General features: G+C 35.1%; 1 protein-coding gene across 3 annotated transcripts in view; it reads left to right on the forward strand.

Annotated features, from left to right (window-relative positions):
* The first annotated feature begins 3,331 nt into the window (after positions 1 to 3,331).
* The window catches only part of Glra3 (glycine receptor alpha 3), a 140,221-nt gene continuing 123,354 nt past the window's right edge, over positions 3,332 to 20,198 (forward strand). The window contains exon 1 of one of the 3 annotated variants that reach the window (XM_075986787.1): positions 3,332 to 3,891. In XM_075986787.1, coding sequence (XP_075842902.1) covers positions 3,821 to 3,891 — 71 coding nt within the window. In that variant the 5' untranslated portion in view covers positions 3,332 to 3,820. The remainder of the gene's footprint in view (positions 3,892 to 20,198) is intronic. The other 2 variants (XM_075986789.1, XM_075986788.1) reach the window with 2 other exon arrangements.

A 20,198-nucleotide genomic window follows, 5' to 3' on the forward strand; every position in this document is an offset into this window, starting at 1 on the left:
TCCTATGATGAGTTGCTAAATTATTTTGCCTAATGTTTATTTTCCAGATTATTGAATTAAAATATCTGGAAGAAAGTTTAACATTATTATTTGTAAACTTGTTAATTATAGGAGGATTTGATTATATATATTTTTACTTCAACACTTCCTATGACCTAGTAAGAAACATCACTTTAGTAATTTTAATTCTGCAACTCACTCAGTTATTTTTATCATATATTATATACTTCCTGCTTCTCAAACTTCTGTCATTTCTTTCTTATCCCAGTCTAATTTCATTGTTTTATTTCATCTACTCTTAAGTTTCTGGTTGCTCGTTTATCTTTTAGAAGTTGAATTGCTGTGCTATGAAAGGTTTCTTCTATTGTGTCTTCTCTATCACTAAATTGACTTGAGTTTATTATTAAACTGGCCTCTAATTTGCCTTCTAAAGTAATTATTTGACAATTCAGCACTTATAAATTGAGAAGGCATGTAGAATTGCAATGCACTCAGCTTTTTTTGAGTTTGTATTATTTTTCAAATACTGTTTAAAAAAACAAATGTATTTTGCTAGCATGGGGTCTGTTTGCACAGACTGATCTCTTTGGATGTTTGTTATTTCTTTATTAACCTTCATTTTGACTGTAGGAGTAAACAAGCAAAGCAAATCTAGTTTCTGCAAAATAGTGTTGATGGGGCAGGAGCAGGTGAGCTGCCAAGCCCCTGCAGGGTGTCAGGATAAAGCCCCTTTTTCTCTTAAGTCATATTCTTGACTTTAGGATTTAGAACCTAGTCCAGTTCCTTTGTAGTCAAATGTCTCTCGGGGTTTAAGAATTTATATGAACTCGTTTATATTAAATTCTTGTTACATATGTACAAAGTAAATATGTAAATGCAATCTGCTATATATGTATAATGTTAACTGTATGTATGTTTTCAGGGCTGACCATTTGGTATTCGATAACCAATTTGTGTTTTTTTCCCAGGGGAGATAATTTCTCCCACTCTCAGCATTCCTGGATTGACTACAGAGCAAGGGAGGGTTTGGAATGAGGAAAAGGAAAAGGGAAACCATGCAATTATATTATAAACTAAAAAGAAGAATACACACAAGAAAACTAAATGTGTGCAGTAGGTTTTATCTACATATTCATATGTGTGCATATATATACATGAATTTAATAATAAAATATACTAATACTTATAATGAAGTCATGAATTTGAGGTGTAATGAGAAGGGAACCACTGTCATTTGACAAACAAAACAACCATTCTAAAAATAATTATACCAAACTGCTAGGATAGTCATCTTGAACATCTTTCAGGATGCAAAAAGTTCATCTCACTTGTTTAATTAACAGTTGAAATCATTCTCTTCTTCATTCTTTATGTTTGGAAATATATGCTTCATGAGTCTAGAATGTTTGGCTCTTCCAAGTAATAGATCTTCTTTTCAAGGAAATTTTCAGAAATGCAGCAGGGCACTGTAGAGCTCAGACCCAGAAGCCAGGCAGATCACTCTACTATTGCACTCCATGGCTTGAGTTTTAACCCCTAATTACAAATAAAATCGACTATCATTAATTCTATAAATATCGCACTGATTGCCTTTTGTCTACTTGACACAAACCTAAACATATTGGTTATCTCAATTTAGGAGTTGCCTCCAGGAGAATGATCTGGTGCAAATTTGGGAGACATTTTCTTTATTAATGATTGATGTGTGAGAGCTGAGACCTCTGTGGCTGGCAATACCACCTCTGGGCATGTGGTCTTCCATGGTTCATGAGTTTACATCAATCTCAGTGATGAACTACATTAGGGCTTGAATAATTGTTTTCTTTTATAATAGCTAAATTAAGAAAAATTATAATGCAGATATCTCTTATTATGTGTGTTTTCAAAGCTGTGATTGTTAACAAAAGAATAACTAACTGAATAGCTTTTGTGTCACGTAAGCTTTCAACACATTCATTAAAGCATTATTGAGGTCATTGAAAATGGTATCTTCTCAGAGACAGTGAGATGCCTCAGCAGGTAAAGGCATTTGCTGCCAGGCTACCTGGCCAAGTGTGATCTTGAACTCATGAGGTGACGTGACAGGATTGTGTCTCTACAGGTCATCTTATAACCTGCAAACATAGCATAAGCATGCCCATGCAATACATATACGTGCACACGTACACACATGTGCAAATGATTACATTTGTATACATAGGTATAAAAGAGGGTGGTATGAACATGTGAATCTTCTGCTTGCTTATGATTTAAATACTAAAAACAGTCCCATGAAAATCTATTCTGAAATACAGAAAAATAGATTCAGAAAACTATTATTTGTGAGAATAATGTGATCTACTAAATAAGAGCAAAAAGTAGGAGAATATGGAGTCCAACTTCTCTTAGCAGCTTTTCACGTGGTGCTTTGCACTGGCCCAATTAAATGGAATATTGCAAAGGTACCTAAATTGTGAATTACACTTTGAATTCAACTATAAAAAATATTGTGAGGCAGGTTATGAATACATTCTTAATATGCAGCTTCATTGTTGAAAAAGTAAAGAGTTCAAAGTAGAGCTTTCAGAATAAATTCCCAATAGATTATTGAAAAAAAGAAACAGAAGAAATAAACATTTTGATACTGGCCAACCGCAAATAAATATTTTTCTATTAGACACACACCCACACATGCACACACCCACACACTAGCACTAGTTGAAAGGGAAGAAGAAAGAAGGAGCAAGAATGGAACACAGAGGAAACAGAGGGACTGAGCTCTGGAATGATGAAAGAGAAGATAAACCAATTAGTACTATATGCAAGTTCCTCCCTTAAAATCACAGTGAACCTTGGAAATCTGGGGTTGGCGGGAGCGGTCTAAATGATGCCTCTAGCAGGAGACTTCATCCCCTAGTCTTTTCAGAGGTCTTATTAGCATTGAAGTCAATTAACTGACTGCAAGCTGGCCATGCTCATGAGATGCTTCTAGAAGAAACTGATTCTGCTCTGTATGTGCGACGCATACCCAGCTTCCCAAGCCCTTTTCAAGAATGTGGGTTCACTCCGGCATTTGGGCATAGCTTTCTTTACTAAACTGTGCATTCCCCGTGAAAGAGGGAGCATCCCCACCTAGTTCTTCCCTCTAATCCTGGAAACCGCTGAATATCCCCTTTTCAGCTGGGAGGATTTCTGCTCCCCTCCCTCCAGGATCTTAGTAGGCTCTGCACCAATTCTACACTGTCCCTTCCTGTTTTAAGTGGCGAAAGGCTGAACACTTCCATGCGTGAAAGTGGCCTGTCACTCTGTCCCGCTGTGCAGCTGTGATTGGCGGGAAGGACAAGTCCTCTGGCCCCGCCCCCCGCCTGTCTTTGCCGCGCTCCGTGGGTTTTTTGCAAAGGTGGAGAGCCAAGATTCCGTCGCTTGGACTCGATGGAGCAGCATTTCCAATTTTGACTGCTGTTCTTCCTCGACCAGTGAGTCAGAGCCAAGAAAAGCCGAGTCTTTTCCTGCTGAACAAGCTTGGGGGAACTGTTGCTCAGGACCTAGGCACTCCTGACGCATCGTATCGATCTCACTTCCTTCTATGGCTTCACTGTGAAATCACTTGCATGTTTGCAGCTCTGTGAATCCGTCTTCCCAGGGCTCAGAGGAGGGGTCCAGGAAAACATCAAGTGTTCCAAAGAGAGAACGCTGCAGGAGCTGTCTGAGGTGCTGAAACCTTCCAAGCGTTTGTCTCCGCCAGCCCTAAGGGTTAGATGACACATTTTCATTTCTGCTTTTCTGGTCCCTCATGCCTCGGATAAGACTCTTTCCAGGTTCGTGAATATCGCTCCGTACCATGGCCCACGTGAGACACTTTCGGACATTAGTTTCTGGATTTTACTTCTGGGAAGCCGCACTGTTACTGAGGTAAGTCCTCATGCATTAACAATTTCATTTAAAGCTCAATACACCAGTGCATTAATCTGCAACCACTTGTTAATGAGGAAGCTGAGAAATGTGTGATTGTGCACTGATTTACCGAAGCTATCCTTTAAATCATACTTTTCTGTTTAAAGGAGCCTAGTAATCTCTCTATTGAGACCCCTAGAAACATGTAATTTCCTGTTATTTTCACTGAACTCTCCCCACGGTACTGTTTAAAAACTAAAGATTTCAAAAACATAGGTATTTTTCCTTCTCACATATTTCTATTATATTATTCTTTGCAATGGTTAATCGTGTGTTCTGAATATTAATTTCTTTTAAAAAGTTATGAAACATTAAGAATTTGTAATTGGGACATTATTAAATTAGAAAGAAAAATATAGAACATAGGCACTTACTGATCAGAAAAATGTCATTTTTAATAGGTGCAGAGACTGAGTTAAAAGGGGGACTTAAACGTACTACTTTGCAATGACCTAATTCAATACATGAAGGCAAAATCATTAATAAACCATCAGATATGTCCTGTGCCTAAAGTTGTCTTTTGGAAGCAAGCAGCATAAAGGGCCTATCAACTTGCAAAATTATTGTGATATGACAGTTTTTGCTATGCTCCAATCATTTTAGCAAGGCTTTCTACTTTACAATTACTTAGACGAGACTAAGGGATGCTAGCTGGGAGTTCAGATAACTGAGACCCCATTTTTAGTCAAATACTGTATAAAAACACAATTGTTCACATAGATTTTTAAACTAGCAACATTAATTTTAAGTTACTATTGTCATATAATTACTGTGGGAATTTTCACTTTTCAATAATGCCAAATTTAAATATTTGGAACAAGTGAACTGGTTAAGAATATACTGGTTTCTATCTGGAGTAAGAATTCTTCCTTGTGATAGTAAATCAAGTTTTAATCTTATGGAGACCTTAAAATGTATAACTCACATGAGTTGCCTTACAAAAGTCATACAGTTCTGGAATGCCTGTATGTAATACGTGAATGATTAAGAAGAAAACTGCATTTTGTCCAAATGTTGACAGCCTTCTATATTGAGGGAATTAAAACATTCCAGATGACAGTATATTCAATGAAAAGCACTTTAATATGATTTTATAAATTTCTGTAACACTTAGTTGGTAGACATTATATATAGTGAGCAAATCAAAAGTACGTAGGGCTTTCACGTATATGAAAATACTATGGAAAGTGGCATAAGGTTCAGATTATAATAAACTGATCATGTTTTCATGATATTTTCCACTATAGTCCTTCATAATGTTTATAACAAAGGTGATACTATTAATTTTTTAAAAAGCAACAGTGCTTATTAGATGTAAATTGATAGTTGGTAATTAAGACATATTAGTCAATGAAGTAAAATCTGTGTAATGACAATTCATCATAATCTTATTATTGTAACTAGATATGATGTCTTCATCATTGGGTGTTCAGATTTATGATATTATCACTGAAATTTGCAAAAATCAATTAAATAATTACAATTTATCTTCAATAACATTAAAAAATTAAAAATTTAAAGAACAATCCAATCATAAATCTTTAGCAAAAGACTCCTCCAGTGAAGAGCTTATTTCATACTTAAATTCTTCTCCAATTTTCTTTCTTTCAAAAGAGAAGAAAAACTTTATCCAAAACTGGAATCAGATGAAAGTAGGTCATTGTTCTTTGCAAACTTTAATACCATATGAAAAATATTTTCACTCCCAGTGGTGGTTCTTAAAAGAGGATTTCTATAGGTATGAAAACTCACCTTACTGAACATGATGTAGTCATGGAAGTTATTCTTTGTGAGCTATATCTACTTGAGATGTATTAGTAAAAGAAGAAATATGTACTTCGTTACTGTTAGCTATAGTCAGGCTACAGTCCCATTGAGCAGCGGAAATCATTACCTTCACATATTTTAATGATGTCTTAGCAACCTCTTTGCAGGCAATATAGAAGCAAGTGTAACAATCAAATACCAAATCATTTATAATGATCTGATTCAAATCACTTACACAGGACTTTTTTAAGATTATAAAAGTTTTCTTTAAATAGTATATACATTTCTAAAATAGGCATATCCATAAAATTTAGATAAGGTTTTCAGAAAGGAAACATACCCTTGTGAAGAGATCCAGACCCAGAATTATCAATAACACAGAGGTGCCCATCTGAACCACCATTTCCATCATCACCTTGCCCAAAGGTAATTGCTATACTATTTTATGCCACAAATATATTTTTCTTTTGTACATTATAAATAAATAATAACTTGTATCTGATTCATTTTTCAGAACACTATGCTTGTATGATTATCCAGAAGCCTGAAAGTAGCAGGAACTTATTAAAGTATGGTGTACTTGTATGATCACATGACAATCAACTTATCCATTGCTCTCTTAATGAATTCATGAATTATATTTAAGGGCTGGTATGGGCTAATGTAATTCTACGGTGATTATCCTTGAAGATCTTGTGTTTGCGTGTGAGTGTGTGTGTGCACACATGCGCATGTGTGTGTGCATGTATGTGAGTACTGTGTATGCCCTGATATTTTCTCTAGAAGAATTGCTGGGTCACAAGGCAGGCATGAGTGTAGTTAGATGAGCATAGTAAAGTTTGGTAGATGCTGTCATCTTCCCAAAGCACTTGTACCTAATTCTATTCTTATATGTAATGTCTGAGTTCCTCTTGTTTACTAATACATAACTAGATTAAGGCTAAGACATTATACAAATGTTTAGTGTTTTCCTATATGACTATTGCAAGACTACAGATTTTTTATGCTTAGTAATTAAGTTTAATAAAATCAGTCAAAGTTATGAGAATAAAATATTTATTACCACAATATAATCACAATTATCTATGAGGAAGGCAAGTCAGGTTTGGGATATTTTTTAAAAGATGGTTCTTTAAATAAGTTTATGTTTCAAACTTATATAGACATAGAATATTAATTTCTAAGTGTTGAAGGTGTTAAAGTTTTCTAGTTTTGCTAAAATATTGTTATTTTATTAAATACTTCTCTGGGGATTTTAGTTTTCATCTTAATAAAAATCAGGAGCAAAATGTCACTGTTCAGTTCTCTTTGAAATGCAGATCGGTGATGATTAAGAAGGGCTTGCAGAATAAAAGCCCAAAGCAGAAAACCTCAAACAAAATTTTCTTTAACGTGGTGAACCACTGATTACACCATTTAGTTTCTTTTCTTTATAGAGGACCAACAGAGTCTTGCTACTTGAATAAATTATTACATTTTCTGGCTAAACCTGCCTGTGTAAACTTCAGAGATCAATGCCAATGAGAAGAAAATATGTCTTAATGCATTACTTCAAAATATTTCCTCATTTAAAAATTTTGGTTTTTCTTTTTATTATGCTCCAGAAGATGAGAACAATCCTTTGAAGTGGCCTTTCTGGGGAGACCTGTTTTCTTATATAACATACTGAAAAACAACATATTTTTAGAGAATAAACTTATGTTTTATTACATGGGCTACATAGACTCAATAATTTTTATAGTTTTAATGAATTAAACTTCAATAATAATTATTCTGCTTATATATAAATTATATAGAGATGAATCATAGCCCAGCACTCTGTCCTATCTGTGTTGCATGTAACAGAGCAGATACTCTTTTCTTTTATACATTTTATTCTATTTATTCACACGATTCCATACCAAGGTATGCCAATCAACAATTGTGTTCTCATGTATAATGTTAAGAATTTCAGTATGATTCATTCACTAAATTCTGTACATGTGGTTGTGTGCCAAACATGGCTAGTTATGCTCAATTGGGGAGCTGTTGCCTTGAAGCATAAGACTTGGAGCACAGAAGAGAGTGTGAGGTGGAGAGCATCATGGGTCAAGAAATGGACAAACTCTGTTTTCTGGAACAGGAGGTGGCAAGCTATTGATAGGCTTGATGGTTGATTTAGATTGTGTCAAATATACACTCAGTGAACCGAAAAGAATATTTTTGAACAATAGGTAAATTGTAATTATACAATGTATGTTTAAGGAATGGTGATTGACAAAGTTACTAGAAGAAAATTTATGATCAAATTCTTCTTGTTATAATTATTAACATGGCTGATATAATAAAATGTCACGGATGGAGAAATGGCTCGGATGAAGGTGCTTGTTGCTAGACCATATGGTCCAGGTCATAATCCTAGAATCAACAGGGTAAAAAGGGAGAACAAACTCCTAAAACTCCTCTGACCTCCACACATGTGTTCCAATATACAAATACTTAAAGGAACATAGACACACACAAGTAAATAAATTGAAATATAATAAATTCTATCTGACAGGGAGGTAATACGGTAGAATTAAATATGAATAAAATTAGAATCAATTGACTTAATTATAACTCAGTTGCTATTGTAGGCATAGTGTTAGATTAGAACTTGGATCAAAATAGGTATGTATCTCTCTCCTCCAGAGACAGAGTTTCCTTCAAATTTATAGGCAATGATTGGATGTAGTGTCATCTTTGTGGCCTGAGCCACTCAAGAGTCTGAGATAGATAGGAGAGTTACTTGAACCGAAAGAATTCCCTGGTCAGCCAAATTAACATAACAAAATTCAGTGTAAAAACAAGCAGGCAATCCTAAAGTTGATAATATAAACTATCTTGGTGATAAAATCCAGTAATTGAGTTACTTGGGAGGTCTAAGAAAGAAAAACTGGAAAGTCAAAATTTTTCTGGGCTACAGAAGTTGACTCTGTATTAAAACTAAAATAAATAAATAAATAAATAAATTTAAAATAAGTAAGTAAAATAAAGCTGTGATATAGTTTAATAGTAGAACACTTGCATAGTAAGCACAGGTACTTTAATATGCAGTACAGAAATTTAAAAAGTCAAAAAGATGCCAATACGGACATAACAATATTGCAAGAAAAAAATATTTAAATGGACATTTGCTTTATATTTTAGAAACTACATTTTTTTTCTTCAAAAATTTGCCTAAAATATTAGAATCCCACCGAATGCTTGGGTCGTTTCCAGACAGGGGCCACTGAAGTGGTTTAGAATGTTTCAGGCTGAGATGATGCTACCTTTGTGTCCTGCAATTCCTTTGGTCTGTAGAGATTTGTGGTAATTTAACTGCAAATGTAGATTTTAGCAAATGCATATAAAAAGAATACAAATAAACATGCATAAAAAAGATATACATAATACAAATTTAGAGCAGAGAGATGGATCAGCACAAGAGTGCTAGACTCGGGTCCATGCACCTGAACTTGGGTGCGTGCAAGCACGAGCACACACGCACAAATACACACACACACACACACACACGCACAAATACACACATACGCCTTTTCCTCATGCTAGAGTTGATATGGGGTTTGTGCCTAGTCTTATTGTAACTTGTTATGCAGTGTTCACTTGATATCCCTGCGAGGACTGCCCTTTTCTGAATGGAAACGGAGAAGCAGCTCTGGGTTAGAGGGAAGATGTCAGGGAGAACTGGGGGCATGAAGGGAGGGGAAACTGCAGTCAAGATTTAATGTATGAGAGAAAATAAATTAAAAAATAGAAATGAGAAAGAAAATACATAAATGTTCAATGAGGTCGAAACACAGAGACCAGTGAAGTTAAGAAGTGTTTTGCAGCCAGGCGGTGGTGGCACACGCCTTTAATCATAGCACTCGGGAGGCAGAGACAGGAGGATCTCTGTGAGTTCGCGGCCATTGTGGTCTACAAGAGCTAGTTTCAGGACAGGCTCCAAAGCTACAGAGAAACCCTGTCTCAAGAAAAAAAAAAAAGCACAATGGATCCTCACTGCTTCTCCTACCAAGCTCCTCTCTAACTCTTTCCCGTATATTTTTCTTTATATTTGGGGTGAAGTTAAAAAGGACATGAAGGTTAAATTTATTAGGACTCTAGAGTACAAATGGATGGAAGAATTTCAAAGGCAATTGGTCATGGCATGCAACCACACGCATTTTCTACATCAAATACAGCAAACCTGGAGATAGTTCTGACCATTTTAAAAACTTACTAATGTGTTATGATTTAGCACGGCTTACGGATAGCTAGGCCATCTAACTCTTACCTAACTATGAGAACATCTTACAAGCATTTACAATGAAGAGACGGTCCTGAAGATTTAAAAATTCTCCACATTGAGGCTTTTTTTTAATTGGGAAATAATATGTATTTGTTTCATAATTTTAATAATAAAAATGCTTTAATAATATAAATTAAAATGTTATTCTTTCTCCTATCCAAACTAAGCTCGTTTTCCCTACATATTCATATGTAAATATTAGAACCTGAGTTTAGGTTTTATTTACTTTTTTACTATTTTTTACATTTTAGATGAAATTCCTGCTATATCTGAACCATGATTTAAATCACGAACAGTTTCCAGTCTGTTATTCCATACATGAAGCTCAAACATCCCAGGCTAATATTGCTTTGAAAATTATACCTGGATACTTGTTTGGTTTTTGTTAAAGTATGTAGAATAATGGTTACATTAGCTTTCTAAGGTGCTAAGAATGCAGATGTCTAGTACCACACCTGGCCTTTTTACAAGAATTCTAGGGTTTCAGATTCAGATCTTCTTGTTTGGGTATCACATGCTTTATTGACTATGCTATTGCCCAAACCCCACATTTACTCCTGATAATGCATCTGAATGAGAAAGAAGAAACATAACCAGGAGACCACTCTGAACCCAAGGAAGATATTAATCAATTGTTAATTAACATATTGAAGGTCACACTTAAATTTCTCTCAAGTCTGTTACAGCTCTCATCAGAGTCACTGGCATGCTTCCTGGTCCCTGGATAAAGGGAGAAATGATGACAGCATAGGATAGTTGTTTCTCCTTTTAATCTCTCTCTCTCTCTCTCTCTCTCTCTCTCTCTCTCTCTCTCTCTATATATATATATATATATATATATATATATATATATATATATATATATTTCCAAGATACTATATATTTATTGCCAATAATCACTGGAAATGTAACCATAGAAAACTGCCAAAAGTAGTAACAGTTATAAACAGTGAAAAAAGCAAGACACGTTCAGGTCTGGAAACAAACAAAAACATCTTCCTAAGGAAGAAGAAAATTTAAATGTACACAGAGCTCTAGATGGGACCTGAGAAGGAAGAAAAGAGGGAGTACTATTTCAAGTGGAAGCTGTTTCATTAGCATGGACAACACTTCAAAAACAAAACAAAACAAAAATTAGAGGGTATAGTTAGCTTCATAGCGTCATTTCTACCACAGAGGCCCACATTTTTTTTTAAAATAAATGCATACATTATGCTATTTTTGGACTACTCTCTCCTAGAAAATCTGTAGGATATCAACGAGTGCTTTTTAAAATCATGTTTTCTCTATTACAAAATGCTTTGTTTGCTTTCCCTTGAGCATAAGGGAAGATCATATTCTGAAAAGCTAATGCACCTGCATGCGTTTAGTACATGCATTTATTAATTTCTATCACTTAAATTCTGTTTACTCTATGCATATGAAGTTTAAGGAGCAAACTTTAATTATTGGTAAAGGGAACTGGGGTTATGGCTAAGTCAGTATAGAGCTTCCTGAGCAATGAAGAGTACCCTAGTTCTCTCTCTAGAACTTTTGAAAACCATGTGCTGTTGCACGATTGCAATCCCAGCACTAGAGAGGAAGAGACACATGATCCCAAGGATTAATCGGCCAAAAAGTCTAGCTAGATGGATGAGATCAACATCCCAGTGATAAGCCTGTCTCAAAAATACATATGGCATCTGAGGGCAATGTGCAACATTTTCCTCTGGCATTGGCAGGCAAGCATACACATGTACACACATCCACACCCATAGCAACCTGCATACAAACAGATTTATGACACATACCACACAGATACACTTGTCCACACACATGAGCACACACACAATTACACAGGGGTTTATGAATTCTCATAATGCTAAAAAAAGTGATTTTTTTTTCTTGACCAGAGTTTTTACAAATGAAGATATGTCAGGTAACCCCAATTCTGAGGACTTTTAAACAGCATTTCTTTATAAACTACTTACTTGCTAATAACTCTCAGATGCATTGAATGCTATATCTATAACTTATTCAATGATCCTCTAATGAAGAATTTTTATTTAGTCCACTGACATACTAAAAATACCTTTCCATGTACAGCACATCCTGCAATCTAATACAAGTAAAACTTCTTTGTGTTCTTTTTGCCTCTTATTTTATGTACTGGGAAAAATAGAACCATCAAGGATTATCTAGATTAGACTATTGTGCATCTTACTCTTCTTCAAGTTGTTGCTTTGTAAGGATCTTAAAATACTTGAAAAGACTTTTGAATCTCTTTTTACTGCCTTAAACCCTTGGGATTTAGAATATCTCTTTCTTCCTGAAAATCTTAAACAGTGAGTTAAATCAAAGACAGTGATTCTACAACAACTCTCTGCTGATGTCTTCAAGACTGTAGTAGAGTTGAATCTTATTTTTATCCTGAGTATTTCTCTTTAACTAACATCATAGAAAACTCAAATTTTGCTTTACTTCAAAAATTCAAAGTTCTCTGCACCGTGAGTGTTTTCATATATATTAACACAGAGTTGAATCTGTATTGGAAAAGTTTCATGGATATAAAATATATCAAAAAGCTAGAGAAAACTAAGATCTAAGCTCTGAGTGCAATGTAAAAGTATAAGCCTTCATAAGAAACAGTTAGAATTTTAGATTCTTTTTTTTTAAATAGCAAGTCTTACATTTTGTCTGCTCCTGAATTTGTTTGTGAATACACATCTAAATAAGAAACTTGGAGACAATACTCCAGGTCAAACTTCATTTCTCGTTTTGATAGGCTCAATGACCTTTCTAAGGATGAAGTGATTGTTTTAGCTATGCTACTTTTAAAGTATAATGTACACAGCTCTATGCGTCTACAGAATACAATTTTTTGACTGACATGATCAAAATGTGATCGTCTTTCTTTAACAGAAATATATACTGAGTGTTGCAGAGATAACTCCTTATTTATTTGATATATATGGCCTGTATTTTAAAATATATTTTATAACAAATATCCACTATAGTCATACATATAAGAGCTATTTAATTATAGCAAAAATTATCATTAAGTTCAGATGGCATTCATTTGTGAGGAATTCAAGGTGCTTAATAATATCAATTTATGGAAGTTGTATTTCTGTCACTTTTTAAGACAGAATACATTTAGGAACCCATGGTCTAGAACTCTGAATGCAGAGCAGGACACCTTAATGCATATAGAGACCCACCTGTCTCAGCCTCCCAAGTGCTGGAATTAAAAGTATACACCACCACACCCAACTTTCTTTCAAAATTTTTAATGAGAAAAACCTAAGAGTATGAGGAGGGCAAGGAATATTATCAAAATATACTTGTGAAATAGTTAAAAATAAATAAAAAAGCAGAAATAGAAGAAGCATGAACACCAAGTTTTGCTTGATAGTTTACAAACATTTTATCCTTAATAAATAAATAAATTAAAAAAAAATAAATGAAAAAAAAACAAAAAAAAAACAAACCTTTTATCCTTTCCTTTTGCTGTTCTTGACATGGAATTGCTTCCTTGAGGTGTAGGATAAAGCAAAACAGAAGAGGAAGCTCAATTTTATAACAATCCCAAAGCTGTAAAGTTTCCCATTTCCCAGTCAAGTGTCAAGTTCTAGCCTGTACACTCAATACAGAAATTGCAGAGTTACATTATATTTGGAAGTACCTTATTATCAGGGCTAGAGATTTTACCTTGTGGAACTCAGACTTTAGCTAGATAAAGAATGATTTATGGATCAATAAGAAGAAAGATTATCAGATTGAGATTCATGTATGTCTCTCAGAAAAAAAAAACATAACTAAAGCAAATTGGGAAGAAAATAATTTCATCATTGAGAGAGGTAATCTGTATTATACAGAAATTATAGCATAAATATTCTAAAATTAAAGACAGGACTACACACACACACACACACACACACACAAGGAGGAAAAGATTTACAACTAATTGCATGTGGAAAACAGAGAGTAACATAACATAATGATCATAAACACACACACATGCACACACTTAACAAGAATAAACGATAGCACCTGGGCTAAAATAACATATAAAGAAAAGTAAGAGTTGTGTAGAGAAGACTTGTGAATTAAGTTACTAAGCACACTACACACACATATGCACATACATAAGGAAACTGGGAAAGAGATGTAATATCCATTACTCTCCCAGTTAGTGAAGAACTTCAGAAGTGATTTATAAGAAATGGAAATTTGCATGATTGGATATCTATTATTCTGTGCAGAGCTTCTCATACTTAACAGCAAGCATTCAATTGTTATAATGAAAAGCCTGGTGGTCCATGTAGACCGCTGGCTCATAGACTCTTTCTAGTTCCATAGAGCATGACATACCCTGGGGACTGAACTATAGGGATTGGCAGAAAATACCTGCAATACATTATGACAAGCTGATGAGGAGAAAAAATTAAAGAGCCAAGACAGAGCTCTTGTTAGCTTTGTTTTACTTTTAATTTCTATTTATTTGACTATTTTTTAATAGAGAGGACTTGTTAGGGGCAGGAAATTTATGCAACCACTTAGAACCTTTCTTCAGTTTTGTCATGTACCTACCTAAAACTGGATAGAACCTATAAGAACTACTTACTATATAAAAAATTGGCAGTTTGAGTTTGTTGTCTGTAGAAAACATGTCCATGAATTAGGAAATGCTTTGCATTTAGAAAGTCAGCAGAAAAGGTGAACAAAGACTCAGACAAAGGTGAAGAAGGGTTTTAAGACAATAGCTGAAAGGTAAATTTTGAAACACATGAGGTCAAAGTCTTTGCCACTAAAAATAAATGGTAGCCTAGGTGCATCATAGGCTATAGAGATAGGAGAGGTTCTAGTTTTATAATTAAGGCAATTGAATGACAAATTATTCTTTTGAAATAAGAGGTCATGTTGTCTACTGTAGCATGATTAATAAAAACCCAGAGACAGAAATTGGGGTTCAACAAGTAGGTCAGAAAAGTGAAACAGCCAGTCACTTTCTTTTACTTCTACTTCAGACCGAAATGGTGATCCTGCCTCCAAGAATTATCAGAATGAGACGGTGTGAGAGCTGTCTCCTCCTGTTTTATATTCCTCTCTATTGCTGGGATTAAAGGTGTGGCTATTGGAATTGAAGGTGTGTGTTACTGTCTGTGGCGGTTTTACTCTCTGAACTTCAGGTAAGCTTTATTTGTTAAAAAAAAAAGAAATATTACTACAATCAACAAAGATGAAGATGAACAGTAAAGCAGACTGGGTATGGCCACTCAACTAATTATAAAAGCAGCTCTGTTCACTCTGTATCACTGCAATTAGGAACTGCTATGGACATCAGCAAAGACCCAGACTAGCATTGCTGCAGCAGATGGCAATGATGAAGGAGGAAGCTGAGGATCAGAGGGTAAGGTCTTTATTAGGCCATATTAATTTGGGTGACAAAGTCATGAGTGGAACTCATGCAACCTCATTAACACCAACTGCTTGTTTTTCCTAAAGAATGTCATATAAGGCTGCTCTATTGAAGTACAACAACAACGAAAGACAAATCTTCACTCTTTCAAAGGTGATAGGCAGACCGGCTGTGTAGCACACCTCTAATAATAGAATTTGGGAGACTGGCAGAAGGTTAGCTGCAATTAAAGGTCATCCTGGAGTGTAAAAGAAGATTAATTCACAAATAAAAAACAAAATCAACACCAAAACAAGTTTAAAAGGGGGGGCTTAAAATATGACAGAGTTAATTAGAAACAAGATTTTTGACTAATCTTTCTACTGATAAAAATAATAACCAACTTCAACTTCAACCTCTTTACTTCTGTTCCACTATTTCATGACTGCATGAAAGCATGAAATCTGCAGCTGTATTTAGTTTTTTATTTAGTTTTGTCTGTTTGTTTGTTTGTGCGTTGACATGATCAGCCCATTGTCATAAAACAGTGTTATGACATGCTGTACTAAATAAAAACAAAGTCTTTTATTGCTAAGTTAGATAACTTCTGTAATAAAGGGCTAAATACTTTTATATCACAACACAAAAGATATGCATATAGGTCAAAGGATAAAAAGAGGATAAGGGTGAAGGCAGAGGTGTAGGTGAGGGCCTGTGAAAAAAGGAGGTGGGGGGATGTGGAAGTTTGTTATTCATATTGTATGCCAGCTTAAGTATTAGCTTGTAGTATAATGTGAGCATCCTTGATTGTGACTTTTTTATTTCACTTTTAATTCTAAAAATGAATGCCATGCAATGAAAGTCTTGCAGTCTAGTTTATAATTTAACTGTTGAAAACACTCATAATAAGTAGAGCTAATACATATAGTCCTCAAGTGTTCCACATAATAAAAACAGAAGAAAAATTGCCAAACTCTTTTTATGAGGCTACAGATACCCCGATACCAAAACCAAATAAAGAATCAAGAATCAAGTAATAAAGAGTATTACAGACCAATTTTACTCATAAACAAGAATGCAAAAATACTCAATAAAATACCGCAAACCGAATCTAAGAACACATCAAAAAAATCATCCACCATAATCAAGTCAGCTTCATCCCAGAGATGCAGGGCTGGTTCAACACATGGAACTCTATCAATGTAATCCATCATTTAAATAAACTTAAAGACAAAAACCATATGACCATTTCATTAGATGATGAAAAAGCATTCGACAAATCCAACACCCCTTCATAATAAAGGTCTTGGAGAGCTCAGGGATACAAGGAACATTTCTAAACATAATAAATGCAATATACAGCAAGCCAACATCAAATTAAATGGAGAGAAAAGCAAAACAATGCCACTAAAATCAAGAACAAGACAAGGATGTCTACTCTCTCCATATCTCTTCAACGTAGTTCTTGAAGTTCTGGCTATAGAAATAAGACAGCAAAAGGAGATCAAGGGAATCAAATCGGAAAGGAAGAAGTCAAAGTTTCATTATTTGCAGAATAATACCAGAGAAATCCTATAGCTGATAAATACCTTCAGTAAAGTGGCAGGACCCAAGAACAGCTAAAAAAAAAAATCAGTAGCCCTCCTATATACAAATGATAAAGAAGCTGAGATGGGAATCAGAGAAACATCACGTTTCACAATAGCCACAAATAACATATAATATCTTGGAATAACATTAACCAAAGAAGTGAAAGACCTATTTGACAAGAACTTTAAGTCTTTGAAGAAAGAAATAAAGTAGAGACCAAAAAGTGGAAAGATTTCCCATGCTCTTGGATAGGTAGGATCAACATAGTAAAAATGGCAATTCTACCAAAAGCAATCTACAGATTCAATGAAATCCCCATCAAAATCTCAACACAATTCTTCACAGACTTTGAAAAATCAATACTTACATTCACATAAAAAAATCAAAAAAAAAAAAGCAGAATAGCCAAAACAATCCTGTACAATAAGGGAACTTCCAGAGGAATCACCATCCCTGACCTTAAGCTCTGTTACAGAGATACAGTAATTAAAACAACTTAGTTTTAATTACAACAGGGAGGTTGACCTATGAAATCAAATCAAAGACCTGGATATTAATTCACACACCTATGAGCTCCTGATTGTTGACAAAGAAGCTAAAATTATACAATGAAATAAAATATCATCAACAAATGGTAGTAGCACAACTGGATGTCAACCTGTAGAAGAATGAAAAAGATCCATATCTACCCCCATGTACAAAACTCAAGTCCAGATGGATTAAAGACCTCGATATAAATCCGACCACACTGAACTGACAGAAGAGAAAGTAGGAAATAGCTTTCAATGCATGGGCACAGGAGACCACTTCCTAAATATAACCCCAAACAGCACAGTGACTGAGATCAACAATAAATAAATGGAGCCTCTCGAAACTGAGAAGCTTCTGTAAAGTAAAGGACACAGTCAATAAGACAAAAAGGCAGCCTACTGAATGGGAAAAATCTTTTCCAACCCCACATCAGACAAAGGACTGATCTCCAGAATATATAAAGAACTCAAGAAATTAGACATCAATATTCCAAATAATCCAATTAAAAATGGGGTACAGAACTAAACAAAGAATTCTCAACAGCAGAATCTCAAATGGCTAAAATATACTTAAAAAAATGTTCAACACGCTTAGCCATCATGGAAATACAAATCAAAACAACTCTGAGATGGTACCTTACACCTGTCAGAATGACTAAGATCAAAAACCAATAATAGTTATGCTAACTCTTCCATTGCTGATGGGAATGCAAACTTGTACAACCACTTTGAAAATCAGTATGGCAATTTCTCAGAAAATTGGGAATCAACCTTACCTCAGAATCTAGCAATACTACCCTTGGGCACATACCTTAAAGATGCTCAATCATACTACAAAGGCATTTGCTCAACTATATTCATAGCAGCATTATTTGTAATAGCATTGACCTGGAAATTACCTTGATGCCCCTCAACAAAAGAATGGATAAAGAAAATTTGGCACACTTACACATTGGAGTACTACTCAGCTGTAAAAAGCAATGACATTTTTAATTTTGCATGCAGATGGATGGAATTAGAAAATACTATCCTGAGTAAGGTAACCCAGACCGAAAAATATGAATATAGTATGCACACATTCATAAGTGGATACTAGCTATAAACAAAGGATATTCGGCCTATAGTTCATGATCTTAGAGAAGCTAAGTAATAAGGTGAACCCCAAGGAAAACATATATAGATCCTCCTGGACATTGGAAGCAGACAAGATATCCTGACGTAATTGGGAGCATGGGAGTGGTAGAAAAAGGAGGGTGGAATGGGGAAGAGGAGGAGAGAAAGGAAAGTGTGGGGAGAACTTGAGGGAATGGGAAAATTGAGATGGAGAAATGACAGAGATGAGAGCAAGGAAAGAGATATCTTGATTGAGGGAGCCACTATAGGGTTAGCAAGAAACCTGAATCTAGAGAAATTCCCAGTAATCCACAAGATGACCCTAGCTAAGACCCAAAGAAATAGAAGAGAGGGGGCCCATTCTTGACTTGCCCTATAGTCAGACTGATGAATATTTTAAATATCACCATAGAAACTGCATCCGGCAACTGATGGAAACGGGCAGATACCCACATCAGAACAATGGACTGAGCTCCCAAGGTCCAGTTGAAGAGTGGAAGGAATGAAAATATGAGCAAAGAGGTCCAGACTATGAAGGGTTCACCATCTGAAAGAGTTTACCTAAGCTAATGGGAGCTCATCAACTACAGCTGGACTGGGAAAGAACAAGCATAGGACCAAACTAGTCCCTCTGATTGTGGTTGACAGTTGCATGGCTGGAGCAGACTGAAAGGCCTCTGGCAGTGGTACCAGGTTTTATCCCTATAGCATGTCCTGGCTTTGGGGGAAATAATTCTCTTTGGATGGATACCTTGCTCAGCCTAGATATTGCAGGGAGGGCCTTGGACCTTCCCCAAAGCAATGTGCCTTACCTTCTCTGAGTATTGGATGGGGGTGGGGAGAAGGTATGTGGAGGGAATGGGAGGAGGGGAGGGAGTGAGAACTTGGTTTGGTATTTATAATGAAAAAAAGATAGTTTTTTTTCTTTTTAAAAAATAAATAGAAAAGGAAAAGAAAGAAAAAAGAAAATACAATACCATATCCATTGATACACATATGTGTTTAGCATTTTTAACCATAAATTTTTTGTTGTGTTCCTTGATTAACAGTTTGTTTTGTGTCATTTTTCCTCCTTCAAAGAACGTGTTAGTGAGGTAGATGTAAGACTTTCTGAACCACAGGAAGAAATATCTCCAGTCTGTCTTAAATACACTAGATATACACCTTCCACTGCACTGTGCCCTTCACATAAACATTCATAGTCACACAAATGGGAAGATACCTGAAAATCTGAGTACCAGTGTTCTATTGACTCAGTGCCTTTTATGAAACACGTTTTTAGTATGATTTTATTTTAAATTCTCTTCACATCTTTTTCCTACATTATATATTTGGGGGATTTGCTTTAAAATATCTTGCTTTTATATGTTGAATTTTACCTCACCAAGAATTTATTTTTAAGTGTAAGTTAAGAATATGCCTTGGTATAAGTTTAGTTGAAATAGCAATCAGTAAGTTTAAAATGAATTAATATTAGTTCTGCTGTGTATACTTCTTTGGGGCATTTCATTAACTGTTAAAATATAAGTGAAGGGCTGGGCAGTGGTAACACATGCCTTTAGTCCCAGAACTTGGG

Source organism: Microtus pennsylvanicus, chromosome 9 (assembly GCF_037038515.1).
Source record: "Microtus pennsylvanicus isolate mMicPen1 chromosome 9, mMicPen1.hap1, whole genome shotgun sequence".
NCBI classification, from domain to species: Eukaryota; Metazoa; Chordata; class Mammalia; order Rodentia; family Cricetidae; genus Microtus; species Microtus pennsylvanicus.